Below are 23,256 nucleotides of genomic sequence, written 5' to 3'. Positions count from 1 at the left end.
GGATCTCAGGGTCAGATTACTTTAGACGAGCACAAGACAGACACTTCTGGGAGCTCAGCAGCAAATGGGACCATAATGTAACAAAGCCATTCAAGTCTGACTAGAGTGAACAGTGAAATCTTCAAGGCATGGAAAAAGTTGAAGATAAAATTAAGTACTTAAAAAAAACTCTATATATAGATTCTATACACAGAAATGAGAGCTTTCAAACTTACAAGTAACATGAAATATCAAAATAATAAATAGGTTTCCACTTTTTTGTCTCACACACATACATACACAAAACATCTTTTATGTGTTAAGCCAGATACAGTACATGAACACCAGGTAGCAAATTTTTAAATAACATTTCAAAATTCCGATCAGACAATACTGTATTTCATGAATTTAAAAAGAAATTCATAAATGACTCATTGGTTTCACTATTTTTGATGCTACTGAATAGTGTATGGTTTGTATTTTTTTTTTATGGGGTTTTTGACTTTGATTGAAATACCTGCTTTAGATTTACTGAAACTAGAATTAACGAGGTTTTTTTGAAATTCTACTTTTAGACCTGGGGGGTGATGGTTCAGAATCAGATGTGCTCACAGTAATGGATGCTAATTCCACTGATCCTGGTTGAAGAGGTCCCAGTGACACTTGAATAACAACCTTTGTTTCAGGGGGCAATCCCTCTAGTTGCTTAGGCTTCTTAAACATTTGATGACACTGAGTCTTGTGCTCCATTTTCTCCTTAAAAGTTAAAAACTGTAGCCGGCATTTGGAACACTGGTGAACACTCTTTTCCCAGTGTCCCCTATAATGACACATGTACGGTGTTGCAGTTTTGAAAATTTTGAGACAGAATGGACAGAGCAAATTCTTAGTGTTTTCATGGCATTTTCTGAAATGTGTTTCTACATCAGCAAAGGCTGACGATCTGTAATTGCAAACCTGGCACACATAGGGCATTTCGCCAGGCTTATGATTGTCCTTCATGTGCTGTAAGAGAACCTGATCTGTTCTGAATGACAATTCACAAATTTTACAGACAGTAGAAGGCTCCTGGGTGGTGTGTACACTTTCAATGTGACACTGCAGCTGGAAGGGAGTGGGAAACTGTCGGTGGCAGTGCTGGCAGGTGGTGTGGCTTTCCCAGCTGTCACCCCTCTGCTTCTCAAGTTCCAAATGGTGCTTCATGTGATTCATAAACTTGACATTTTTTAGAACTTTCAAGCAGCTGAGGCATTTAAAAGTTGTGTGAGTCTTCTGTTCTGGCTGACCGTCTCCTTTATGTTGCCCATAATAAAAGTCACGAAGTAATATGACCAGACTTCCTTTCTTGGGATCAACAATCTGGTTTTGACTTGCTAGACTCAAAAAGTCTGTTTTTGCCGGTCTATTTTCCTTAATAGCATTTATAGGCTCAAAATGGACACTGTCCTTTGGAAAAGCTGTTGGAAAAGGTGCTCCATTCTGAACATGGCTTAATGAGGTATGAACACTGTTTGAGAATGTGCTTTGCTGCGAAGTCATTGTATGAAAGATACCTGAAGGGGACAAAGCTGAAGCATGTCCGTCTATGATTCCATCACTGAGTTTAGGCCTTTTGGGATTTATGTCATTTACTTCAGCAGGGGAAAGTTGCTTTGATATGCAAGGACTTTTATTCATACCTCCTACAGAAAGTGCTGCTCCTACTGGATGCTGTAATGAACTTGTGAATGTAATCAAAGGAGAACATAACTCTGAAGAGCTATTAGGCACGACTTGTGGTGAATTATTTTTATAATCAGGTTTAGACAAAGGCTCAATAATAATGGGACTATCTGTTGATCTTGATTCAGATTCAGAAACTGGCAAGGCAGTCACTGCTTCTGATATAGGGGTCACATGACTTATAGGCTGAAATTTGTGAGTAGTACCTTTTCTGAGGTGACCATACTTTTTTCTCCTTGAACATGAACCTGGGGTGACTCTGTTCAAAATATTTGAAACAACTGGTTTTGAATTTGAAGTCACCCCAACAAAGATCAGCTCAGCATCGTCATTTACATGTTCCACCCCAACAAAGATCAGCTCAGCATCTTCATCATCTACTTTTTTGGTTTCTTCTATGTTCTGCTGTGGTTCAAGCTCTTGTTCTTCCTCACATAATATACATGGCTGTTCCATTTTCTAATTTTTTTTTTTTATTCTTGAAGGTGTGGCCACAGTCCCAGTGTTTTCTTTATATAAACTGCCACCTAAGTACAAACACACTACACATCAGTAAGTATGGAAAAATGCATTATCTTATTTAATTCTCTCCAAAACTCTACAGTAGTTATAAACACCCTTATTTTATAAGATAAGGACACTAAAACTCATAGAGGATAAATGACAGCTTTAAATCCTGCTATTATTATAAGTCTGTGCAACTCTAGAATCATAGCTTTGCCTTAAGCTGATTATGATTTCTTCTATTAAAAAAAGAGGGAAACACTAATAACTAATCACTAGGTGAAATCATATGTAAAGGATATGTTATTTTACAAAGGCATCACTGGGCAGTGTTTAGAAACATGGGCTTTGGAGTCAGATAAGATTAAGCTGGAATTCTAAGTCAGCCACAAACCAGCTGCATCTTCTTTGGCAAGTTTAAAACTTTTAAATGTGTTTTATCTTAAAGGCAAAAGTTCTTATTTCTTAAACTTAAGGTAACAGCTCTTTTTTAAAAAGCACCAACAATTCAGTGGTACCTTATTTTGTAGCTGAATTAAAGAAAATTTTATAGTAAATGTATATATCCTAATTGATTCATACATACTAATTGCATAATATTAATATAGAAAAGAAGTGTCAAATTCAAAGAACAGAGTAAGAGTACCTACCCACTGTCAACAAACAGCATAATTCAATGTCAAATGCTTAACACATGCCTAGCAAATTGGGAACAAACTCTCTTGATAATCTCATCCCAACTCAAGACTTTAATTACAGTCCATTCACTGATGTCTCCTAAATTTCTCCCTCCAATCCTAACTTCCCCACTGAACTTAAACCCAACAGAATTTCCTCCCTCAGCCCACCTCAGTCTCTTTTCCACATAGCAGGCAAAGTAATTCTGTCAAATCACATTCTATCACTGCTCAGCTCAAAACCCTCCAACGGCTTTCTAGTTTATTCAGTAAAAGGCCAAGTGCTTCTAATAGCTCCAATGCCTGTAAGACCATGCTTCCAAGCCTACATACTGCCCTGCAGTTATGTCCTACTCCTCTCCCCTATCCACCTCACTCTAACCACACTAACCGCCTTGCTATTTCTTGAACACATTAAATATTTTACCTTGTTTAGGGCCCTGTATTTGCTGTCCTTCTAATATGAATGCTCATCATCCAGATACCTGCATGGCTGAATCCTCACCATCTTCAGACTTCTGTTGCAAGTCTTCCCAAAGAGCTTCTCAAATACTCCAACCAACTGCTAATTCACATTCCCAATCTCTCTTCCCTTCCCCTCACCTCAAGTCCTTAACACCGCCTAAAACATTATAAACTTTATCTATCTTGATTCTTTTCTACCGTCCATCCAGTAAAATGTAAACTCCAAAGGACAGAGATTATCTTTTGTTGACTGTTGTATCCTCAGCACAAAGAACAGTGCCTGGCACAATATGGGAGGATTTGTTAAATGAATTAACAGTAACTTTCATTAATCAGAACCTTTATATGTAGAATAGACTGTACTCCATTAATTCCACATTTTCTATGATTTACTCTTAGAACCTTGTCCATGTCAGATACTCTGTAGGCCTGTGAAGGACTGAAAGCTGCTAGCTTTTCACAAACATTTTTTATCACAACCCATAGTAAAAGCAAACAAACAGAACACAATGTATATGGAGTCTCACTACACAAACATATAAATAGCAATTGCTTTACTACATGGGATGCTTATTCTAATATTTTCTATTTCATTTTTCTTAAATTGACCATGACCTACAAAATCAATTATGACTCATCAATGGCTCACTACTAGTGGTTTGAAAAACATTGGTTTTAGGCTAGCAAGATGTAGGTACTTTAAACTCTGGATCATAACTCACCAGTTTCTGAAAACCTAATGTTAGAATTCATTGTAGCCCAATGTAGACCCTTCAAACCCCATCTATAAAAATTAAACTGGCATTTAATATGTGCCATGTACCTCCCATTAATTTAATTAGCACATCAGCATATCATTTTGGAACACATAGATATTTAATCCTGAGATGTGTGTACCAACTTAGAAGTCAAAAAAGAAATAGAATATTAAGCAGAAAAATTTATTATTTTCGTCACTTGTTCCACAACTATATTTTGCTTGCCCAACACTGGTATGACACTAAACACAAGTACTAAGTAGAAAGTGGTGAATGCATGAAGCTTACAGTCTAGCGTGTCATGAACAGTGATTTACAACCTTAAAATTAAGATCAAGTACATAATTAGGAGATATGCAATGCAAGAAAGCATATAAGGCACATCTGAAAACACTGCTCTTTAGAGTCACCGAAATTGGTTTGGTCTGTCTCTCTACAATTTCAATCATCTAACTCCAGCATGATGCCACCTAGTCCACTGTTTCCCAACATAAGTACCACTAACATGTCTGGACCAGATAATTCTTTGTTGTGGGGGCTGTTGGGTGCATTTAGGATGGGTAGCAGTATCCCTGACCTCTACTTATGAGATGCTAGTAGAAATCCCCTACATGTGCATCAAAAATGTTCTATGGGAGAACTTCTATCCTAATCTAACCTCCTGAGTATCACCGTCCACATTTCTAGTTACTATCTTCTAGGTAATTCTACATGATGCTCTAATATCTTCTCTCAAGAAATAATTCTAAATTGAAATTATTAACATTCTCCCTGATATCATAAAAATCAGAATAAAATCTAAAACTTGAAGTTAAAAAATAAAAATTTTAAATAAAAAATAGAATAAAATCTAATTGGACAACTAATATGATCATCAGAATTATCTGAGGATAAACTTTTCAAGCCTAGAAAAATTTATGATTCACCTAAATTTACATGTAAAGTCTGGAGACAGAGTTAGCACTAAAGTTCACGATTCCTGAATTCTAGTTCTGTGTTCTTTCCACTAGAACTCTAACTTAATGCATGTCTAAATTCTGGTGATGGTGCTATTAATTGCTTAGTCTCTAAGGATCAGAGTCTCACTGGATTCAATTTTAATCTCCTTGTATTTTATAAAAACTGTTCAAATCTCCCCCAACCTCCATCAAATTATTTTTTTGTTTTGTTTTGGATTAAATAAGTATTAAAACATAATATACCGGGTGCCTGGGTGGCTCAAGTTGGTTAAGCGACTGCCTTCGGCTCAGGTCATGATCCTGGAGTCCCTCCATCAAATTATTCAAAGAAAGTTATAAGTGGTTCTAAATAACTTTTTAGAGCATTACTCATTCTAACTACCTTTCATTTCCATTCCTATTAAAGCTCCTCCCTCAATTTCTAAGTTTGAGTCCACCAGTTACTTCATGTTTGTACATCTGCACTAGGCTCCAAATTGTCTTGTCTCTCTGTCCTTCAAATTATCACCAACTGCATACCATCACTAGATGAATCTTAAAACACTCCTGTAATTATATCACTCCACTATTCCTACATGTTAAATGACTCCTCCAATTTTAGAGAATACATTTTATATTATGCTATGGACCAAACTGTGTCCTTCCAAACTTCGTATGTTGAAGCCCTAACCCCCAATGTGATAGTATTTGGAGCTGGAACTTTGGGTTCCCATCTAATTAGGTTTAGATAAGTTCATGAGGGTGGGGTCCTCATGATGGGATTAGTACCAAGAAGAGATATCCTAGAGTTTGCTTCTTCTCTGTCTCCCACCCACTATATGAAGACACAGTGAGAAGGTCTTCAAGCCAGGAGGAAGCAAGCAAATCAGCCAGCACCTTGATCTTGAATTTTCCAGCCTCTAAAACTATGAGAATAAATTCTGTTGTTTAAAAAAATAAAAAATAAACTGGGTTCCAAGAACATTGTCAGATTTTTCACCCAAATGATCTTGGTAGGATTTTATAGCTGTTGACCATACCGATTAACTTTCCATCCAACCAATTATTCAAGGTGAAAAAAAGGAAAAAACCAAACCCAAAGTGAATAAGTAATGAATGAGTTCATTTAGAAAAATAATAACATTAGACCACGGGAATTTTCTTATCACTTCTCTTCTGGTACCTTTATTTTCTACAATTTACCAGAATCTTAAGATACTTAGGGTCATGAAGTTGGACATGCCAAAGACCTACTAGATCTAAGGAGTTAATCCTCAAAACCACTTCATATCCCCCATCAACAAAGCTGCCAAGGGCTGTGGAAGGAGTTAATGAGAAGATTTCATGCCAAAGATAGCTGAGATGGCAGTGGGTGATAATTCATCTCCCAGGTTATTCCTATGCATTTAAACAATGGCCCTCTCCATGGGTCTTTTATAGCTACACACCACCTTTTTTTCAGGCATCAGTCTTTCTTGAGTAGCTTCCTGAGATTAGGCTAACAGGACTCCTTTGATACCTATCCTCACTCTTCACCCCACTACCACTCCTTCGAATTCCCATCCCTACCCCCTCACTCTTTCCCCATCCATAGCACTCATATCTCTTTCCCACTACTCTTCTTACATTTGCTACCTTAAAATTTAATGCCCATTAAACATATCCTTGGGAGAAATGAGAGCCTCACAGGATCCTTAAAACTACATTAAACATGTATATTCCACTTTAGGACAACTAAGAAAAACTAAAATAATGTTTTCATAAATATTTTTTTAATAAATATTTGTTCATAAATAAGCTCAGAATGGTAGAGGAGTGTAAAAATGGGGTCTAATCTAGCCTGGGAGTCTAAAAAGGGAACAACTACTAAACCAAGGTTTTTCTTTATCAAACGACAGGATTATTTCTGTAGATTGGACTAAGAAAAATTAACAATTTATAGACCCTCACTACCTATTTTCACTCTTGCTACCTCTCTGACTTCTTTTTCCATTATTCTAACACTCATTCCCTGCAATCCAGCCACAGTGGCTTCCCTGTTGTTCCCTTTAGGCTCTGCCTGAAATTCTTGTCTCCCAGATATCTCCAAGGCGAACAAGACTTGCTCTGATCACCCGATCTACAATTACAACACTCCTACCTACCCAACATTCGATCCTATGACCCTGATCTATTATATTCCTAATTTCATAACATCGCCTTCTGTATCACCAAAGAATGTATTATATGTATATACAAATATATGTATATATATGTGTGTGTGTGTGTGTGTATAATGTTATATTATATTATATACCTTTCTTCTCCACTGGACTGTCAGTTCTTTCCACTGGAGAAATTCTGTTTCATTTTTTAGCTTGTTTTGTTTGTTTTTGTCTGTTTTGTTCATTGGTTTCTCCCAAATTCCTAGAGCAGCCCTGGCACATAAATCTTAAATATATGTGAAAGGAAAACGATTATCTAGGAGTTAGAAATAAATTTAACAAAGGAAAGTGGGCTGAGGGAAGAAGTAGGAAATGTTCAAACCTGAGGAACAGGCAATTTTTTCAAGTCTGGGAGCCACTGAAGTGTACTATTACAGCAAATGTGAGAACCCTGCAATCCTGGGACTCAGAAGAATGACTACGGTCAGTCACTTTCAGCCATTTTCCCTTGTCCTTCCTTTCCTCCCAAGAGCAGGATCTTAGAAGAATCCACAAACTAGAGATGAGCAGGGTGGCAGTTCAACCTAAAAGTGGCCTATCAGTTCAGAAGCAAGTTCTTTCTCTAAGACCAAGTGTTTAGAGAGGGTTTGGAAGTATCAGGTGACTGGTGAATGATTTAAAGAGGGGCTGCAGAGAACCATAAAAAAGATGACTTAAAAAAATAAAAGGACAATGTTAACTTGTTAAATGCCAGCAAAAGGTCATAGGGAATGGTGAAATATGAAACTACAAATATTCCCTCCTTCATAAAAGCAAAGAGAACAACAGCAAAAATTGTCAAAATCAAGTTTTCATCTCAGAAATTAACCAAAGGTTTGCAAAAAATAGAGGATTTCTGTGGAAAACATTATGGCAGTTCCTCAAAAAGTTAAACATTGAATTATCATATGACCCCACAAGTCCACTTCTAGGTATTGCCTGATAGAACTGAAAGCAGGTACTCAGACAAGTACATGTAAAGTACATGCTTGTTTATAGTAACATGATTCACAAGAACTTTATGGTGAAAATAATACAAATATCCATCAGTGGATGAGAAAACAAATTGTAGTATATACAAACACTGGAATATTATTCAACCATAAAGGGAATAAAGGCTCCTCCGTGTTCACTGCTGCATTATTTATAATAGCCAAGATATAGAAACAACCTAAGTGTCCACTGATTGGTGGATAAAGAAAATGTGGTATATACAAACAATGGAATACTATTCAGCTATAAAAAATATGAAATCCTGCCATTTGCAACATGATGGACCTGAGGGCATTATGCTAAGTGAAATAAGTCAAACAGAGAGAGACAAATATTGTATGATCTCATTGATATGTGGAATCATAAACAACAATAAGCTCATGGATAAGGAGAACAGACTGGTGATTGCAGAGGCAAGGGAGAGGGGTAAAATGGATGAAGGGGATCAAAAGGTACAAACTTCCAGTTATAAAATAAATAAGTCATGGAGATGTAATGCACAACATGGTGACTATAGTTAATAATACTGTACTGCATATTTGAAAGTTGCTAGGAGAGATCTTAAAAGTTCTCATCACAAGACAAAAAAAATTATGTATGGTGACAGATGTTAACTATACTTATTGTGGGCATTTCACAATTTATATAAATACCAAATCATGCTGTATACCTGAAACTAATATAATGTTATAGGTCAATTATACCTCAATAAAAATAATTAACTTAATTTTTAAAAAGTGGAATGAAGTATTGATACATGCTACAACCTGAATAAACTCTAAAAACATGCAAAGTGAAAGAAGTCAGACAGAAAAGTTCACATATTGTATGATTTCATCTACAGGAAATATCCAGAATAGATAAAGAATAGATAAAGGCATAGAATTTTTTTTTAATTTTTTTGTTATGTTAATCACCATACATTACATCATTAGTTTTTGATGTAGTGTTCCATGATTCATTGTTTGTGCATAACACCCAGTGCTCCATGCAGAATGTGCCCTCTTTAATACCCATCACCAGGCTAACCCATCCTCCCACCCCCCTCCCCTCTAGAACCCTCAGTTTGTTTTTCAGAGTCCATTGTCTCTCATGGTTCGTCTCCCCCTCCGATTCCCCCCCTTCATTCTTCCCCTCCTACTATCTTCTTTTTTCTTAACATATACTGCATTATTTGTTTCAGAGGTACAGATCTGTGATTCAACAGTCTTGCACACTTCACAGCGCTCACCATAGGACATACCCTCCCCAATGTCTATCACCCAGCCACCCCATCCCTCCCACCCCCCAACCACTCCAGCAACCCTCAGTTTGTTTCCTGAGATTAAGAATTCCTCATATCGACGATGGACTCTGAAAAACAAACTGAGGGTTCTAGAGGGGAGGGGGGTGGGAGGATGGGTTAGCCTGGTGATGGGTATTGAGGAGGGCACATTCTGTATGGAGCACTGGGTGTTATGCACAATGAATCATGGAACACTACATCTAAAACTAATGATGTAATGTATGGGGATTAACATAAGAATAAAAAAAATTTTTTTTAATTAAAAAATTAAAAAAAAAAAGAATTCCTCATATCAGTAAGGTCATATGATACATGTCTTTCTCTGATTGACTTATTTCGCTCAGCCTAACACCCTCCAGTTCCATCCATGTCATTGCAAATGGCAAGATCTCATTCAATAAAGGCATAGAATCTAAACACAGATTGGTAGTTGCCAAGGGATGGGAGAGGAGAAATAGAGAGAAACTGCTTAATGGTAAAGAGTTTTACTTTGGAATGTTTGAGATGTTTTGGAACTAGATAGAAGCAGCAGATGTACAATGCTCTAAATGCCACTGAATCTTTCACTTTAAAGTGACTGATTTTGTTATGCATATTTCACGCTCAATATATTACTTTTTTAAATAAAGAGGGGGTATTACTATTAACCACACAGAAATTACTACCAACCACACAGAAATTTTTTTAAATGTTTTTTAAGATTTTATTTATTTGAGAAAGAGAAAGAGAGCACGTGCACAAGCAGGGGAAGGGGCAGAGGGAGAGGAAGAAGCACGGAGCAGGGAGCCCCCCAGGCTGGATCCCAGGATCCCGAAATCATGACCTGAGCCAAAGGCAGACACTTAACCAACTGAGCCATCCAGGGCCCCTGAAATTCATTAAAAAAAAAAAAAAATTAAGGGAACACTATGAACAATTCTATTTCAACAAATATGATAACCTCGATGAAATGAACAAATTTCTAGAAAGACACAAACTACCAAACTGACTGAAAAAACAAACCTAGAAAATATGAATAGATCCAAAACAAGTAAAGAGATTAAGTTAGTAATAAAAAAAATTCCCAAAAGAGAAATCCAAGATCAGATGACTATCCTGGTAAATTCCATCAAAACAATCAAGAAGAATCAACTCTCCAAAAATTAGAAGAGAGAAAACTTTCCAGCTCATTCTGAGGCCAGTACTATTTATACCAAAATTAAACAAAGATATCACAGACCAAAAAACAAACAAAACCTAGACACCAATCTCTCTTATGAATAGAGGCAAAAATCCTTAACAAAATACTAGCAAACACAATTTAATAACATATAAAAAGGGCTATACACCATGACCACGTGAGATTTATGTAAGAAATGCAAAGTTGGTTCATTATATGAAAATAAATCAACATTATACCATTTCAATAGAATAAAGGACCAAAAAAAACCCACATCTGGCCCGCACAAAAAGCACTGGACAAAATCTAGCACCCTTCTGCAAGGAGGGAATAAAAATACACTCAACAACCAGGAGAAGGGAACTTTCTCAGACAAAGGGCATCTGTAAAAGACCCACAGCTAGCATTACCCTTCATAGCAAAAAAAAAGACTGAAAGCTTCTCCTCTAAGATCAGGAACAAGACAAGGATGTCCACTTCTACCATTCTGATTCAACATTATACTGGAAGTTGTTTAACCAGGACAATCAGACAAGAAAAAAAAAAAGCATTCAGACTGGAAAAAAGAAATAAAACTATACTGAAGAGGACATGATTTTGTATATAGAAAATCCTGAGGAATTAGTATTAGAATAAACAATATAGGATCAATATAAAACATCAATTATATTTCTATACATTAGCAATAAACACTATGAAAATGAAATTAAACAAGCAATTCTATGTACACTAGCATTAAAAGGGTAAAATACTTAGAAATAAATTTCCAGAAAAAAATGCTAGACTTTCATATTGAAAACACTGAATTATACTGAATATATTGCTGAGGCAATTAAAAAAGATCTAAGTAAATGCATACATCCCATGTTCATGCATAAGAGTTAATATTGTTAAAATGGCAAGATTCCCGATAGTGATCTGTCAAAATCCCAGCTTTTTCACAGAAATTAAAATTCAGATGGAAATGCAAAAGATTCAGAATAGCCAAAACAATCTTGAAAAAGAAGAAATGAAAATCTCACATTGATTTCAAAACTTACTACAAAGCTACAGTAATCAAGAGTGTGGTACTAGCAAAAAGACAGAAACACAGATCAATAGAACACAATTCAGAGTCCAAAAATAAACCCATACACTAATCATCCATTGATTTTCAGTAAGAATAGCAAAATAATTAAGTCGGGAACAGTAAGTTTTTTCAAAAAATGTTGGAACAAGTGAACATCCACATCAAAAGAATTAAGTTGGACCCCTACTCACAGCATATTAAAAAAAAATAACTCAAAATAGACTGTAGAACTAAATGTAAGAGCTAACTGTAAGTCTTTTTTAAAAAAATAGAAGTAAATGGTTTTTTAGACAAGGTACCAAAAGAATAATGACAAAAGAAAAATAAACAGGATTTCATCAAAGGGAAAGCTCTCACACTGTTGGTGGAATGCAAGCTGGTACAGCAACTCTGGAAAAAAGTATGGAGGTTTCTCAAAAAGTTGAAAATAGAGATACCCTATGACATCAGCATAGCATATCAGCAATTGCACTACTAGGGATTTACCCCAAAGATACAAATGTAGTGATCTGAAGGGGCACCTGCACCCCAATGTTTATAGCAGCAATGTCCACAATAGTCAAACTATGGAAGAGCCCAGATGTCCACCGACAGATGAATGGATAAAGAAGATGTGGTATATATATATACAATGGAATATTACTCAGCCAGCAAAAAAAAAAGAAAGAAATCTTGCCATTTGCAATGACATGGATGGAACTAGAGGCTATTTAATACTAATCGAAATAAGTCATTCAAAGACAATTATCATATGACTTCACTGTTATGTGGAATTTAAGAAACAAAACAAGAGGAGTATGGGGGAGGGAGGGAAAAATAAAACAAGACTAAATCAGACAGGGAGACAAACCATAAGAGACTCTTAATCATAGGAAACAAACTGAGGGCTGCTGGAGGGGAGGGGAGTGGGGGGATGGGGTAACTGGGTGATGGGCATTAAGGAGGGCACAGGATGTAATGAGCACTGGGTGTTATATAAGACTGATGAATCACTGAACTCTATCTCTATCTCTGAAACTAGTAATACACTATAATTAATCAAATTTAAATAAATTTAATAAAAGAAGATTTCATCAAATTAAAACCTTCTGTCCTTCAAAAGATACCATCATGAAAGTAAAAAGACAACCCACAGAATGGGAGAAAATATTTGTAAATCATATATGTGGTAAGGGACTCAGTCTAAAGAGCATGTGACTCTTGACCTCATGGTCGTGAGTCTGAGCCCCACATTGGGGTGGGAGGGAAGATTACTTAAATAAAAACTAAAAAAATGGGCAAGGGAATTATATAGAAATTTCTCCAAAAATGATATACAAATGGCCGACTATATGAAAAGATGTTCAACATGACAGTAATCAGAGAATTGTGAATCAAAACCACAATGATATATCACTCACACCCCTTAGGATGGCTACTATTAAAATATATAAAAATAAATAAATACACCAGAAAATAACAACTGCTGGTAAGGATATGAAGAAATTAGAATCCTTATGTGCTGTGGCTGGAATGTAAAATGGTGCAACTGCTATGCAAAGCAAAAGAGGTTCCCCAAAACATTAAAAATCGAACTACCATATGATCCAGCAATCCCACTTCTGGATATATATCCAAAAGAAATGAAAACAGGATTTCAAAGAGATATTTGCACACCCATGTTCACAGCAGAACTGTTCTGATAACTAAAAGGTGGAAGCGGCCCAAATGTTCATCAACTGATGAATAAATTTTAACAATGTGTATATACATACAATGGTATATTATCCAGCTATAAGAAGTCCTGTCACATACTACAACACCCATGAATCTTGAGGACACATTATGCTAAATTAAAAAAGCAGTCACAAAAAAGACAAATACTATATTAATTCCACTTATGTGAAGTTATCTAAAGTAGTCAAAGCAACAGAAAAGAAACAAAAAGTAGAATGGTGGATACCAGGGTCTAGGGAGAGAGGGAAAAAGGGACTTTGTTGTTTAATGGGATGGATACAGAGTTTCAATTTTGCAAAATGAGAAGTTCTAGAGATCTGTTTTAAAACAATGTTAATATATTTACACTTAAATGGCTAAGATGGTAAAATTTATGTTACCTGTTTTTTACCACAATAAAAAAATGAGCAAAAAGTTTGAATAGACATTTCTCCAAAGAAGATATACAAATAATACAATAAGCACAAGAAATGCTGCTCAACACAATTAGTTATTAGGGAAATGTAAATCAAAATCACAATGAGATACCACTTCATATCCACTGGGTTGACTATAATCAAAAAGAGAAACAGTAAAGAGTGTCACAGAGAATGTGGAGAAATCAGAATCCTCATATATCGCTAGTATAAAAACGGTCAGCCACTTCGGAAAACAGTTTGGCAGCATCTCAAAAATTAAATATAGAGGTATATGATCCAGCAATTTCACTCCTAGGTATATACCCCAAAGAGTTGAAAACGTTAAGTCCATACAAAAATTTGCTCAACAATGTTCACAGCAGCATTATTCATAATTGCCACAAAGGGCAAACAATCGAAATGTCCATTAACTGATGAATGGACAAACTGTGGTATAGCCAGCCATACAATGGAATGTTATTCAGCCATGAAAACAAATAAGGTACTGCTGAACATGTATGACATGGATGAACCTTGAAAAGATGCTAAGTGAATAAAGCCAGACACAAAAAGGCCACATATTGTATGATTCCTCTCACAAAAAATGTCTACAATAGGCAAATCCACAGAAACATAAATAAATTAGTGGTTGCCATGGGCTGGGGTGGGGAGAGAATGAGGAAATGTAGTAGGTTGAATAATGACCTCAAAAAATATTGGATCCTAATCCCTGAAACATATATATGTTATCTGACTTGGGAAAAGGGTCTTTGCAGATGTGATTAAGAATCTTGAGATGGGGAGATTATCCTGGATTATACAAATGAGCCCAAAATACCATCATAAGTATCCTCAGTAAGAGAGGCAGAAGATATCACATATACAGTAGGAGAAAGCTTTGTAACAAGACTGGAATGACATGGCCACAGCCAAAGAATGCCAGCTGTAAGAGGCAAGCAATGGATTCTGCCCTAGAGTCTCTGGGGTTGGGTGGCCCTGCCAACACCCTGATTTAGGTCAGGTGAAACTGATTTCTAACTTCTGGCCTCCAGAATTGAGAGGGAATAAATTTTTGTTGTTTTAATCCACCAAGATTGTGGTAATTTGTTATAGTAGCCACAGGAAACTAATACAGGGTTTTAGGATTGATGAAATGTTCAGGAATTAGATAGTGGTAAAGACTGCACTATTTTGTGAATATACTAAAAATCATTCAATTTTGCATTCTACTGAGTGAATTGTATAGTATGTGAATTATATCTCAAACAAAAAAATGCCTAGCAATAGGCTGGTGTGACCCCCCCACACACACACACACATCCCAACAACTGATATTAAATTTTCAAAGCCTCTAAACAGACTCCATTCATGTAACAAGAATTAGGTAATTAGGATTATGGTAACAAGGCAAACTAATCTAGCCCATAAAGAGAGTTAAACTAGTATCAAGTGGTCAGTTTACAAATTTGTAGTGGGAGGTATACATTCCTAGGGATGGATGGATATCTTCTAGATAGATAGGACATCTAGATAGATGGATATCTTCTAGATAGATAGATAGTAGAGTGGACACCACTCTGATACTAAGGTATCAATTACCATTAGGACTGCTAAATATCCTGATTTGACCGGGACAATCGAGTTTGACCTCCTGCCCCTATGTATTTTTTTTTTAAAGATTTTATTTATTTATTTGACAGAGAGAGACACAGCGAGAGAGGGAACACAAGCAAGGGGAGTGGGAGAGGGAGAAGCGGGCTTCCCACTGAGCAGGGAGCCCGATGCGGGGCTCGATCCCAGGACCCCAGGATCATGACCTGAGCCGAAGGCAGACGCTTAATGACTGAGCCACCCAGGCGCCCCCCCATGTATTTTTTAATAGTGCCACTTTTCACTCTTAAAAATACCCCGATTTCAGGGCGTCTGGGTGGCTCAGTCAGTTAAGCATCTGAATCTTGATTTCAGCTCAGGTCCTGATCTCAGGGTTGTAAGATCAAGCCCCATGTCGGGCTCTGCGCTCACAGGGAAGTGTGCTTATTTTCTCTCTCTTCCTCCCCCATTAATAAAACAATTTCAGTGATAAATTAATCAACCTACTTGTAAGGAATCTGGAAGTTGTGAAAGTGGTAAAAGCATATTCTATGCACACTAGATGTGCCCTGTCATGAATCTCTATATAACATGTATCTCCCTGCTATTAGAAAGCTCCCAAAGGAAAAATCCTGGTAAGACTTCCACAAAGCATCCATAGTTTGTTTTCAAATGTATACAATTCTAATGCTTAAGCTGAACTCTCAGAACTCTACTATTCAGTGTTAATCAAATGACTAATTTATACATTTAAAGGAAAGAATAAGGAATGCACCTAAGAATATTGTGGTTGATAAGTGTACGGAACTTACAAAGGATGGCTTAAAATAACTTGTACCCAAATTTTTTAAGTGTTATGAAACCAAAATATGATAGTCACTATTATTTTTTTTCATATCAAATTGACCCTAACATAATAATGCTGTGTTAGAACTTCTGGGTGCAAAAAAAGGAGGAGGGGGGAATTTCTTTTTCTTTCTTTCTCTCTCTCTCTCTCTTTAAGAAATTAGGGAGAAATTGTTACTCTATGGAAAGATCATCATAAGTTCTATGAGTGGTCATACATATAAGGTTGGTAATGTTCTGATGTTCACTATTTTGGATGAACTACAACTATAAAACATATTAAATTAGTAGAACTGGAACATATTCCTGTCCACAAAAGACTGAGAAACAAAGAAATGACACAAGAGCATAATCATAAAGAATCATACAGTTTTGACAATCTCCTAACCCTAACCCCTAACAGAGAAAAGGGGAGGGAGAAACATCAAGACAGTCTTTGTGAGGGGCGCCTGGGTGGCTCAGTTGGTTAAGCAACTGCCTTCAGCTCAGGTCATGATCCTGGAGTCCCGGGATGGAGTCCCGCATCGGGCTCCCTGCTCGGCAGGGAGTCTGCTTCTCCCTCTGACCCTCCTCCCTCTCATGCTCTCTGTCTCTCATTCTCTCTCTCTCAAATAAATAAATAAAATCTTTAAAAAAAATTAACATTAAAATTAAAAAAAAAAAAAGATAGTCTTTGTGAGGAATTTGAGTATTAGGAAGTATTTGGTGATCCTAACATATGCCAGGTACTGGTCTAGGTACTGGGGATATAGTAGTGATTGAAACAAAGACCCTTTCTTCAGGGAGCTGACACTGCAATAGAGGTAACTGGAAAATACATTTAAGAAAATATACACACATAATGTTATTGCGTGCAATGTTATAGTATCACATATTACATATTTCAATACATAATGTAGTATAAAACATATAAAATATTTTATATTATTATATGTGTGTATACATATATATAAAATTTCAAATGGTTATAAATGCTATAGAGAAAATAAAGGCAAAAATGAGTCAGGTAGTATGAAGGCAGGTTGATATTTGTATGGCATGGTTATGGAGATCTGGGGAAGAATTCTCCAGCAGAAGGAAGAACAAATACAAAGGCTCTGAGACTGGAGCATGCTTACCAAATTTAAGGACTGGTCAAGAGGCTAACATAGGCAAGCCAATGGAAAGGGAGAGAAACTGGAGAGGAGATCAAAGAATGAGTTTATTGTAGTATGTTAATGTAGTCCATTCTAAGTTCTTTGGTTTTTACTCTGAATATAATAGGTCACTGAGAATTTTGAGTGAGGAGTGATATGATCTTTCATTTCAAAAGGATTACTCTGGCTGCTGTGTGAAAAGATAAGACTTTAGAAAGTAATAACTGGAAGCAGGAAGGCAAGTTAAGAGGCTACTGAAATAATACAGACAAAAGATTATTATAATACAAGACAGGGATACTGAGAAGGGGTCAAATTCTAGATCAAAACCTGAAGGTCCACAAGATTTGTTGACAGACTGGATTTGGGATGGGAAGAAAAGGATGACACATATAAGGGGTGATGCTAAGCAAGTAAATATGAGACCAGAGCTCAGGGAAAGACCTGGGCTAAGTACACAAATTTTGGAGTCTTTGGCATGTAATGTTATTTAAAACACAAGACTGGATGAGGTCATCTAGGGAAAAAGGTCTGATATCCAAGTCCTGGGGCATTCCATTGGTTAGAGGTCAGGAACATGAGAAGAAACCAGAAAAGGATACGAAGAAGGAAGAGTTACTTAGAGCCAACTAGGGGTGGGGGGGTGGGGAATGATAAAAGGAGAATGGAGAAAAAGCATGTTGTAATCCAAATGAAAAATTATTTTCAGGGAAGAAGAAATGAGTGACTCTGATAAATGCTGCGATAGATCACATAAATTAATAGCTAACAATTCAGAATGCCTGGTGGCTCAGTCAGTTAAGCATCTGCCTTCGGCTCAGGTCATGATCTTGGGGTCCTGGGGTCAAGTTCTGCAACAGGCTCCCTGCTCCGCGGTGAGTCTGCTTCTCTCTGTCACTCTCCCTTGGTGCTTGCTCTCTCTCTCTCTCTCACTCTCTCAAATAAATAAATAAAATCTTAAAAAAAAGTAACAACTGACCATTGGGTTAAGCACTGTGGAATTCACTGGTGATCTTAACACGAGTGGATTTAAAGGAGAATGGGAGAACTGGAGGAAGCAAATATGGACAACTCTGAAGAAATTTTCCTCTAATGAAAAGCAAATATGAAATAAAATAAGCAGAAGGGGGATGTGCAATTAAAAGATGGGTTTTTTAATGAGAGGTGACATTACAATCAGTCTGTTCGCTGATGAGAATGATCCAGAGAAACTGAAAACTTAATCCAGGACAATATTCCTGAGTAAACAAAAACTGCTTAGATTTAGTACACAAGGGGAGGTTTTGCCCTTAGCCTGGAGCCAAATAATTCACTCATAAAAATAGAACAATATGGAAACGAATTGGAATGGTGGATAAATGGGTGTGGTAGCCAGTCTCCAAGATGGCCCCAAATGAATCTTGCCTCCTGGTATTCACACTCTTGTGTAGTCCTCTCCCACACTATCACAGGGTTAGCCTATGTGACTAAGCAAATACAGAAGTAACGGTATGCAATTTTTGAAAAAGACTCTGCACTTCATCTTGGGAGCAAGCTCTCTCTTGAATCACTCACTCTGAGGGAAGCCAGCTGCCATGACAGGAGCAGCCCCATAGAGAGGCCCACAGAGTGAAGAACTACAGTCAAGTGAGCAAGCTCAGACACTGATCATCCAACAAAACTCAAGTCTTCAGAGACGGCCAATCCTGCCAAAAGCTTCACTACAACCTCATAAGATACCCTGAGCCAGAATCACCCAGCTAAACCAGTCCTAGATTCTAGAGTAGGACAGTGAAATAAACATTTCTTAGGTCATTAAGTTTGAGACAAAGTGTTACACAGCAATAGATAACTAACTATATAATGGGTCTCACTGCGCTATATACACAAGTTACTGGGCATACAACTTACTTATTGTTTTGCCTACTGGCATGAAATGAATTCATATGGCCTCCCCTACCCAGTCACATTCAATTACTTCATGAAATAAAGCCCTTAGGAAAAGGTTGTAGAAATGAACAAACTAAACCTATGTAATCATTTTTAACCAATACACATTTACCCTGAATGAACCACTTTAATACTTTAATACATTAGCTGAAATCTTAGGTATGCAAAACAGCCCATTTTAGCCTCCTACTACCATTGTAAAAGAAGTCAGTTTTACATAGCTTAAATGTCTGATCCTCTTACTTTCTTTTTCCTTTCAAGAGAGCAGGTGAAAGAATGCCACCCTCCCTGTTTTTAAGGAAGCAATTTAGAGAGCTCCAGAATTACCTAAATCAGTGATTGGCTTGAATTTATCAGACATATTTAGGTCATACACACTCAGGAAACACTGTCTAAACAGTAGTATTTTAACACAGAAGAAAATAAGAGAAAACTGAAGAAAAGTGGTACAGTCTTGGTCCTTATAAAGACCTCTCATCTTACCTCAGGTGTGCACTGAAACTTCTAAGAACTTGAGATATTCCAGGCAGGAGAAGGTCACATCCTTGAGGCAACCATAGAGGAGGATTAGGGCTACTTACACATTACAGGAATATTTTATATCCCACTGCCTACCTGATATTGCCATCTGGATGTTCATTAAGCATCTCACACTTAACCAGAAGAGAATTGGTGTCCTTTCCCCCACACCTGTTCCTCCCATCTACCCTCTCTCAGTAAAGAAAACACTATGCCTGCCAACCGCCCAGATCCAAAGCCGGGAAACCACCCCGGGTCCTGGCTGTCAGGAGGACTTCATTAGGGTGAAAGAGTCTGAAATAGAGTCCAGGCAGAGATACAGTAAACCAGAAAAATTAACAAGGCGCTGAGGCAGGGGCGAGGAAGCAATAAATGAATTCACAAATGCTTGAATCGCCTTAAAGGGTCTGGGCCGACAGATGCCCAGAACGGGGAGGAGGCTGGCTGGGGACGTTTAAACGCCTTAAGTTCCACAAGAGACCCCAGCGGGACGGGGGAGGGGAAAGTATTAGGAGCCAGAGCAGGCCCCTTCTCCAGGAGGCCCAGGCTGGGCCCAGGCTTGGGGGATGGGGGCGGCCCGCCAGGGTGGGGGAGGGGATGCTGCCTGAAAGGCGCCTGCAGAGATCGGGTTAAGGGGGTGTGCGTGAAGGGGGTCTCAGGACCCGCCAGAGGCCGCTTACCCGACACTCCCTTCGGAGGCCGCAGCAACAGGCACAGGCCGCTCAGGCAGAGCGAGACCAGGAGCGGTGTGGCCCGCGGGGCTGCGGCCGCGGAATCCCTCCCATCTCCCCTCTGGGAACACTGGGGCCGCGCCACGCCCCCATCCTTACCGGCCCCGGTCCGCAGCAGTCCCTGAGCCGCCCGAGGCGCACCGCCCCGAGGCGCTCCCCCTCAGGCTAAGCCTGAGGGGACGACGCCTCCTCAGGCCCCAGGCGCCGCCGACGCCACCGCCTCCGCACGCGCGCCCGCTGCGATCTGTGATTGGCTGCCAGGTGCGGGGCCCCAGGCCGGCGCGGCTCTGGGCGCTGCGATCTGATTGGCGGCGAGGCCGGTCCAGCGCCTGCGCGCGCTCTGGCGCCCCTGGTGGCGATCCCTGGGCGCGGGGTCAGGCTGAAAGGGGTGAGGGCGTCAGCAATGACCCTCAGTCCTTGGAAGAGTCTTGGGAGGTCCAAGGTTGCAGAGCCGACCAAGGTTCAAGGATAAGGGCAGGCTCCCAGTCCATCAGGGGATATGTTTGCCCACTTGGAGGTTAGTTCTCATAATCCTCAGGTGTGGTCCCTTTTTTGTAAAACACTAGCTGCCCGCCCCATGTTTAAGAGAACTTGACCACGCAACTGAGTCTTGACGCCCATACTCTTGATGTTGCATCTAGTCAAGCTATACAAAAATAGCCTGGCACCTATTTTTGTATAGCTTGCAGCGACCTAAGAATAAATTTTACATTCGTTAATGTCTGAGAAAAACCACAAAGAGAATATTATTTTGTAACATGTGAAAATTATATAAAATTTAAATTTCAGTGTCCATAAATAAAGTTTTATTGGAACACAGACATACCCATTACTTTAGGTATTGTCAATTGCCAGAAATCATATTCAAAAGCCTAAAATATGTACTATCTGGCCCTTTACAGATTTTTTTAAATTGCCATTTCTGCCAGAGGTCTGTCTAGTTTAGTAATGTTTCGAAAAGGGAAAAAAAAAAAAAAAAGACAGCCTTTGGGTTTGTTAAACTATAAGGCGATTTTCATCTCTAGCTCATTTATTTTCCACTCTTTACTTTCTTATTATCTCTATAGGTTCTGTGGTTCCTCTTTACAATATTTTTAAGTTTTTTTTTTTAAATTGTAGTGTAGTTGATATACAATGTTGTATTAGTTTCAGGTGTACAGTGTAGCGATATGACATTCTATACATTACACCGTAATCACCATAAGTGTGGTTACCATCTGTCGCCATACGAAGTTATCCTCTTTACAATTTTTTGAGATAAATGCATAGGTGGTTTATTTGTAAACTCCCAGTTATTTCTCTTACATGTAATGCTATAAATTTACCTTCATTTACTTAAGTACCAATTTAACTGTATCCTATAATTTTTGCTTCATAATATGTTCATTATCATTCAATTCTAAGTATGTCTTAATTTCCCTGGTAATTCTCTTTTTAACGCAAGGGTTATATAGTAATATGGTATTTATTTTCCAAATGTGTGGGATTTTAAAAAGCAATTCCTTTGTAAATTTCTCATCTTGTTGTATTATGGTCAGATCACACAGTCTAAATATTATTGATCCTTTGCATTTGAGGATTTCTGTTCAGTGAAGTATACCATGGGCAAAATGAAGAGGATGTAGATACAGAGAAAGCATTTTCAATGTCTAAAATGTGTATTTGGGAAATTACCTCCTTTAGGCCTCAAAATTACTTCAATATCCTTCATTAGGTTGCTATTAACTATGCTCCAGGCTTTATTCAAATCTCACTAGTTTTTCTACTAATGTCCCTTTTCTGTTCCAGATTCCCATACAGGATACTGCACTGCACTTAGTCATAGTGTCTCCTTAGCCTACTCAGGTCTATGACAGTTTGTTAAACTTTCCTTGTTTTTCATGACCTTGACAATTTTAAGGAGTCCTTAAGGGTCAGATATTTTGCAGAATGTCTCAATATGGGTTCGATGTTTTCCTCATGGTTACACTGGGGGGATATAGGTTTTTAGAATGATACTACAGAGGTGATATGTCCTTATCACTTACCATCAGGGATACATGGTATCACTGTGACTTACCACTAATTTCTCCACTGTAGAGTTACTTTTTTCTCCTTTCCATATTCCACTCTTTGGAGGCAAGTCACTTAATCTAGCCCACCCTCAGGAAAGGACATGTAGTCTCATTGAGGGGAGAGTGTCGATGAGATACACAAATCACTGAGAGTACAGAAATTATTTGGACTTCATTTATAAGGAAGATTTGTTTACCTTACCTTTAAATTTAATTTTAAATTAATCAAAATTAAATAAATTAAAAATCAGGTACCTCAGTCATACTAGTTACATTTCAATGGCTCAGCAGTCACGTGTAGCATACTGGCCACAGCCGATATAGAACATTTCCATCACTGCAGAAACTTCTGTTGACAGCACTGGGTTTTTTTTTTTAAGATTTTATTTATTTATTTGACAGAGAGAGAGCAGCAGAGGGAGAGGGAGAAGCAGACTCCCCACTGAGCAGGACTTGATCCCAGGACCCCAGGATCATGACCTGAGCTGAAGACAGACACTTAACCAACACAGGCACCCTCGACAGCACTGATTTAGATCATTATTTTTCCGAACTTTCTTCTCCTTCTCTTCCCTCCTTTTCTTCACTGAGGGACAAATGACATA

The 23,256-nt window shown here is 38.0% G+C and overlaps 1 protein-coding gene across 1 annotated transcript; it reads right to left on the bottom strand.

Annotated features, from left to right (window-relative positions):
* Positions 1 to 522: 522 nt before the first annotated feature.
* On the bottom strand, positions 523 to 19,891 carry LOC110591629 (zinc finger protein 280B). Its single transcript, XM_021702547.1, has 2 exons — positions 19,831 to 19,891; positions 523 to 2,228 (listed from the first exon to the last, which is right to left on the bottom strand). The coding sequence occupies exon 2, from the start codon at positions 2,155 to 2,157 to the stop codon at positions 523 to 525; it is 1,635 nt and encodes a 544-aa protein (XP_021558222.1). The 5' UTR covers positions 2,158 to 2,228; positions 19,831 to 19,891.
* Between the last annotated feature and the right edge of the window lie 3,365 nt (positions 19,892 to 23,256).

Source organism: Neomonachus schauinslandi, chromosome 14, assembly GCF_002201575.2.
Source record: "Neomonachus schauinslandi chromosome 14, ASM220157v2, whole genome shotgun sequence".
Lineage (NCBI taxonomy): Eukaryota > Metazoa > Chordata > Mammalia > Carnivora > Phocidae > Neomonachus > Neomonachus schauinslandi.
The sequence above is the reverse complement of the archived record's forward strand: the minus strand, read 5'-3'. Positions and strand labels throughout refer to the sequence as shown.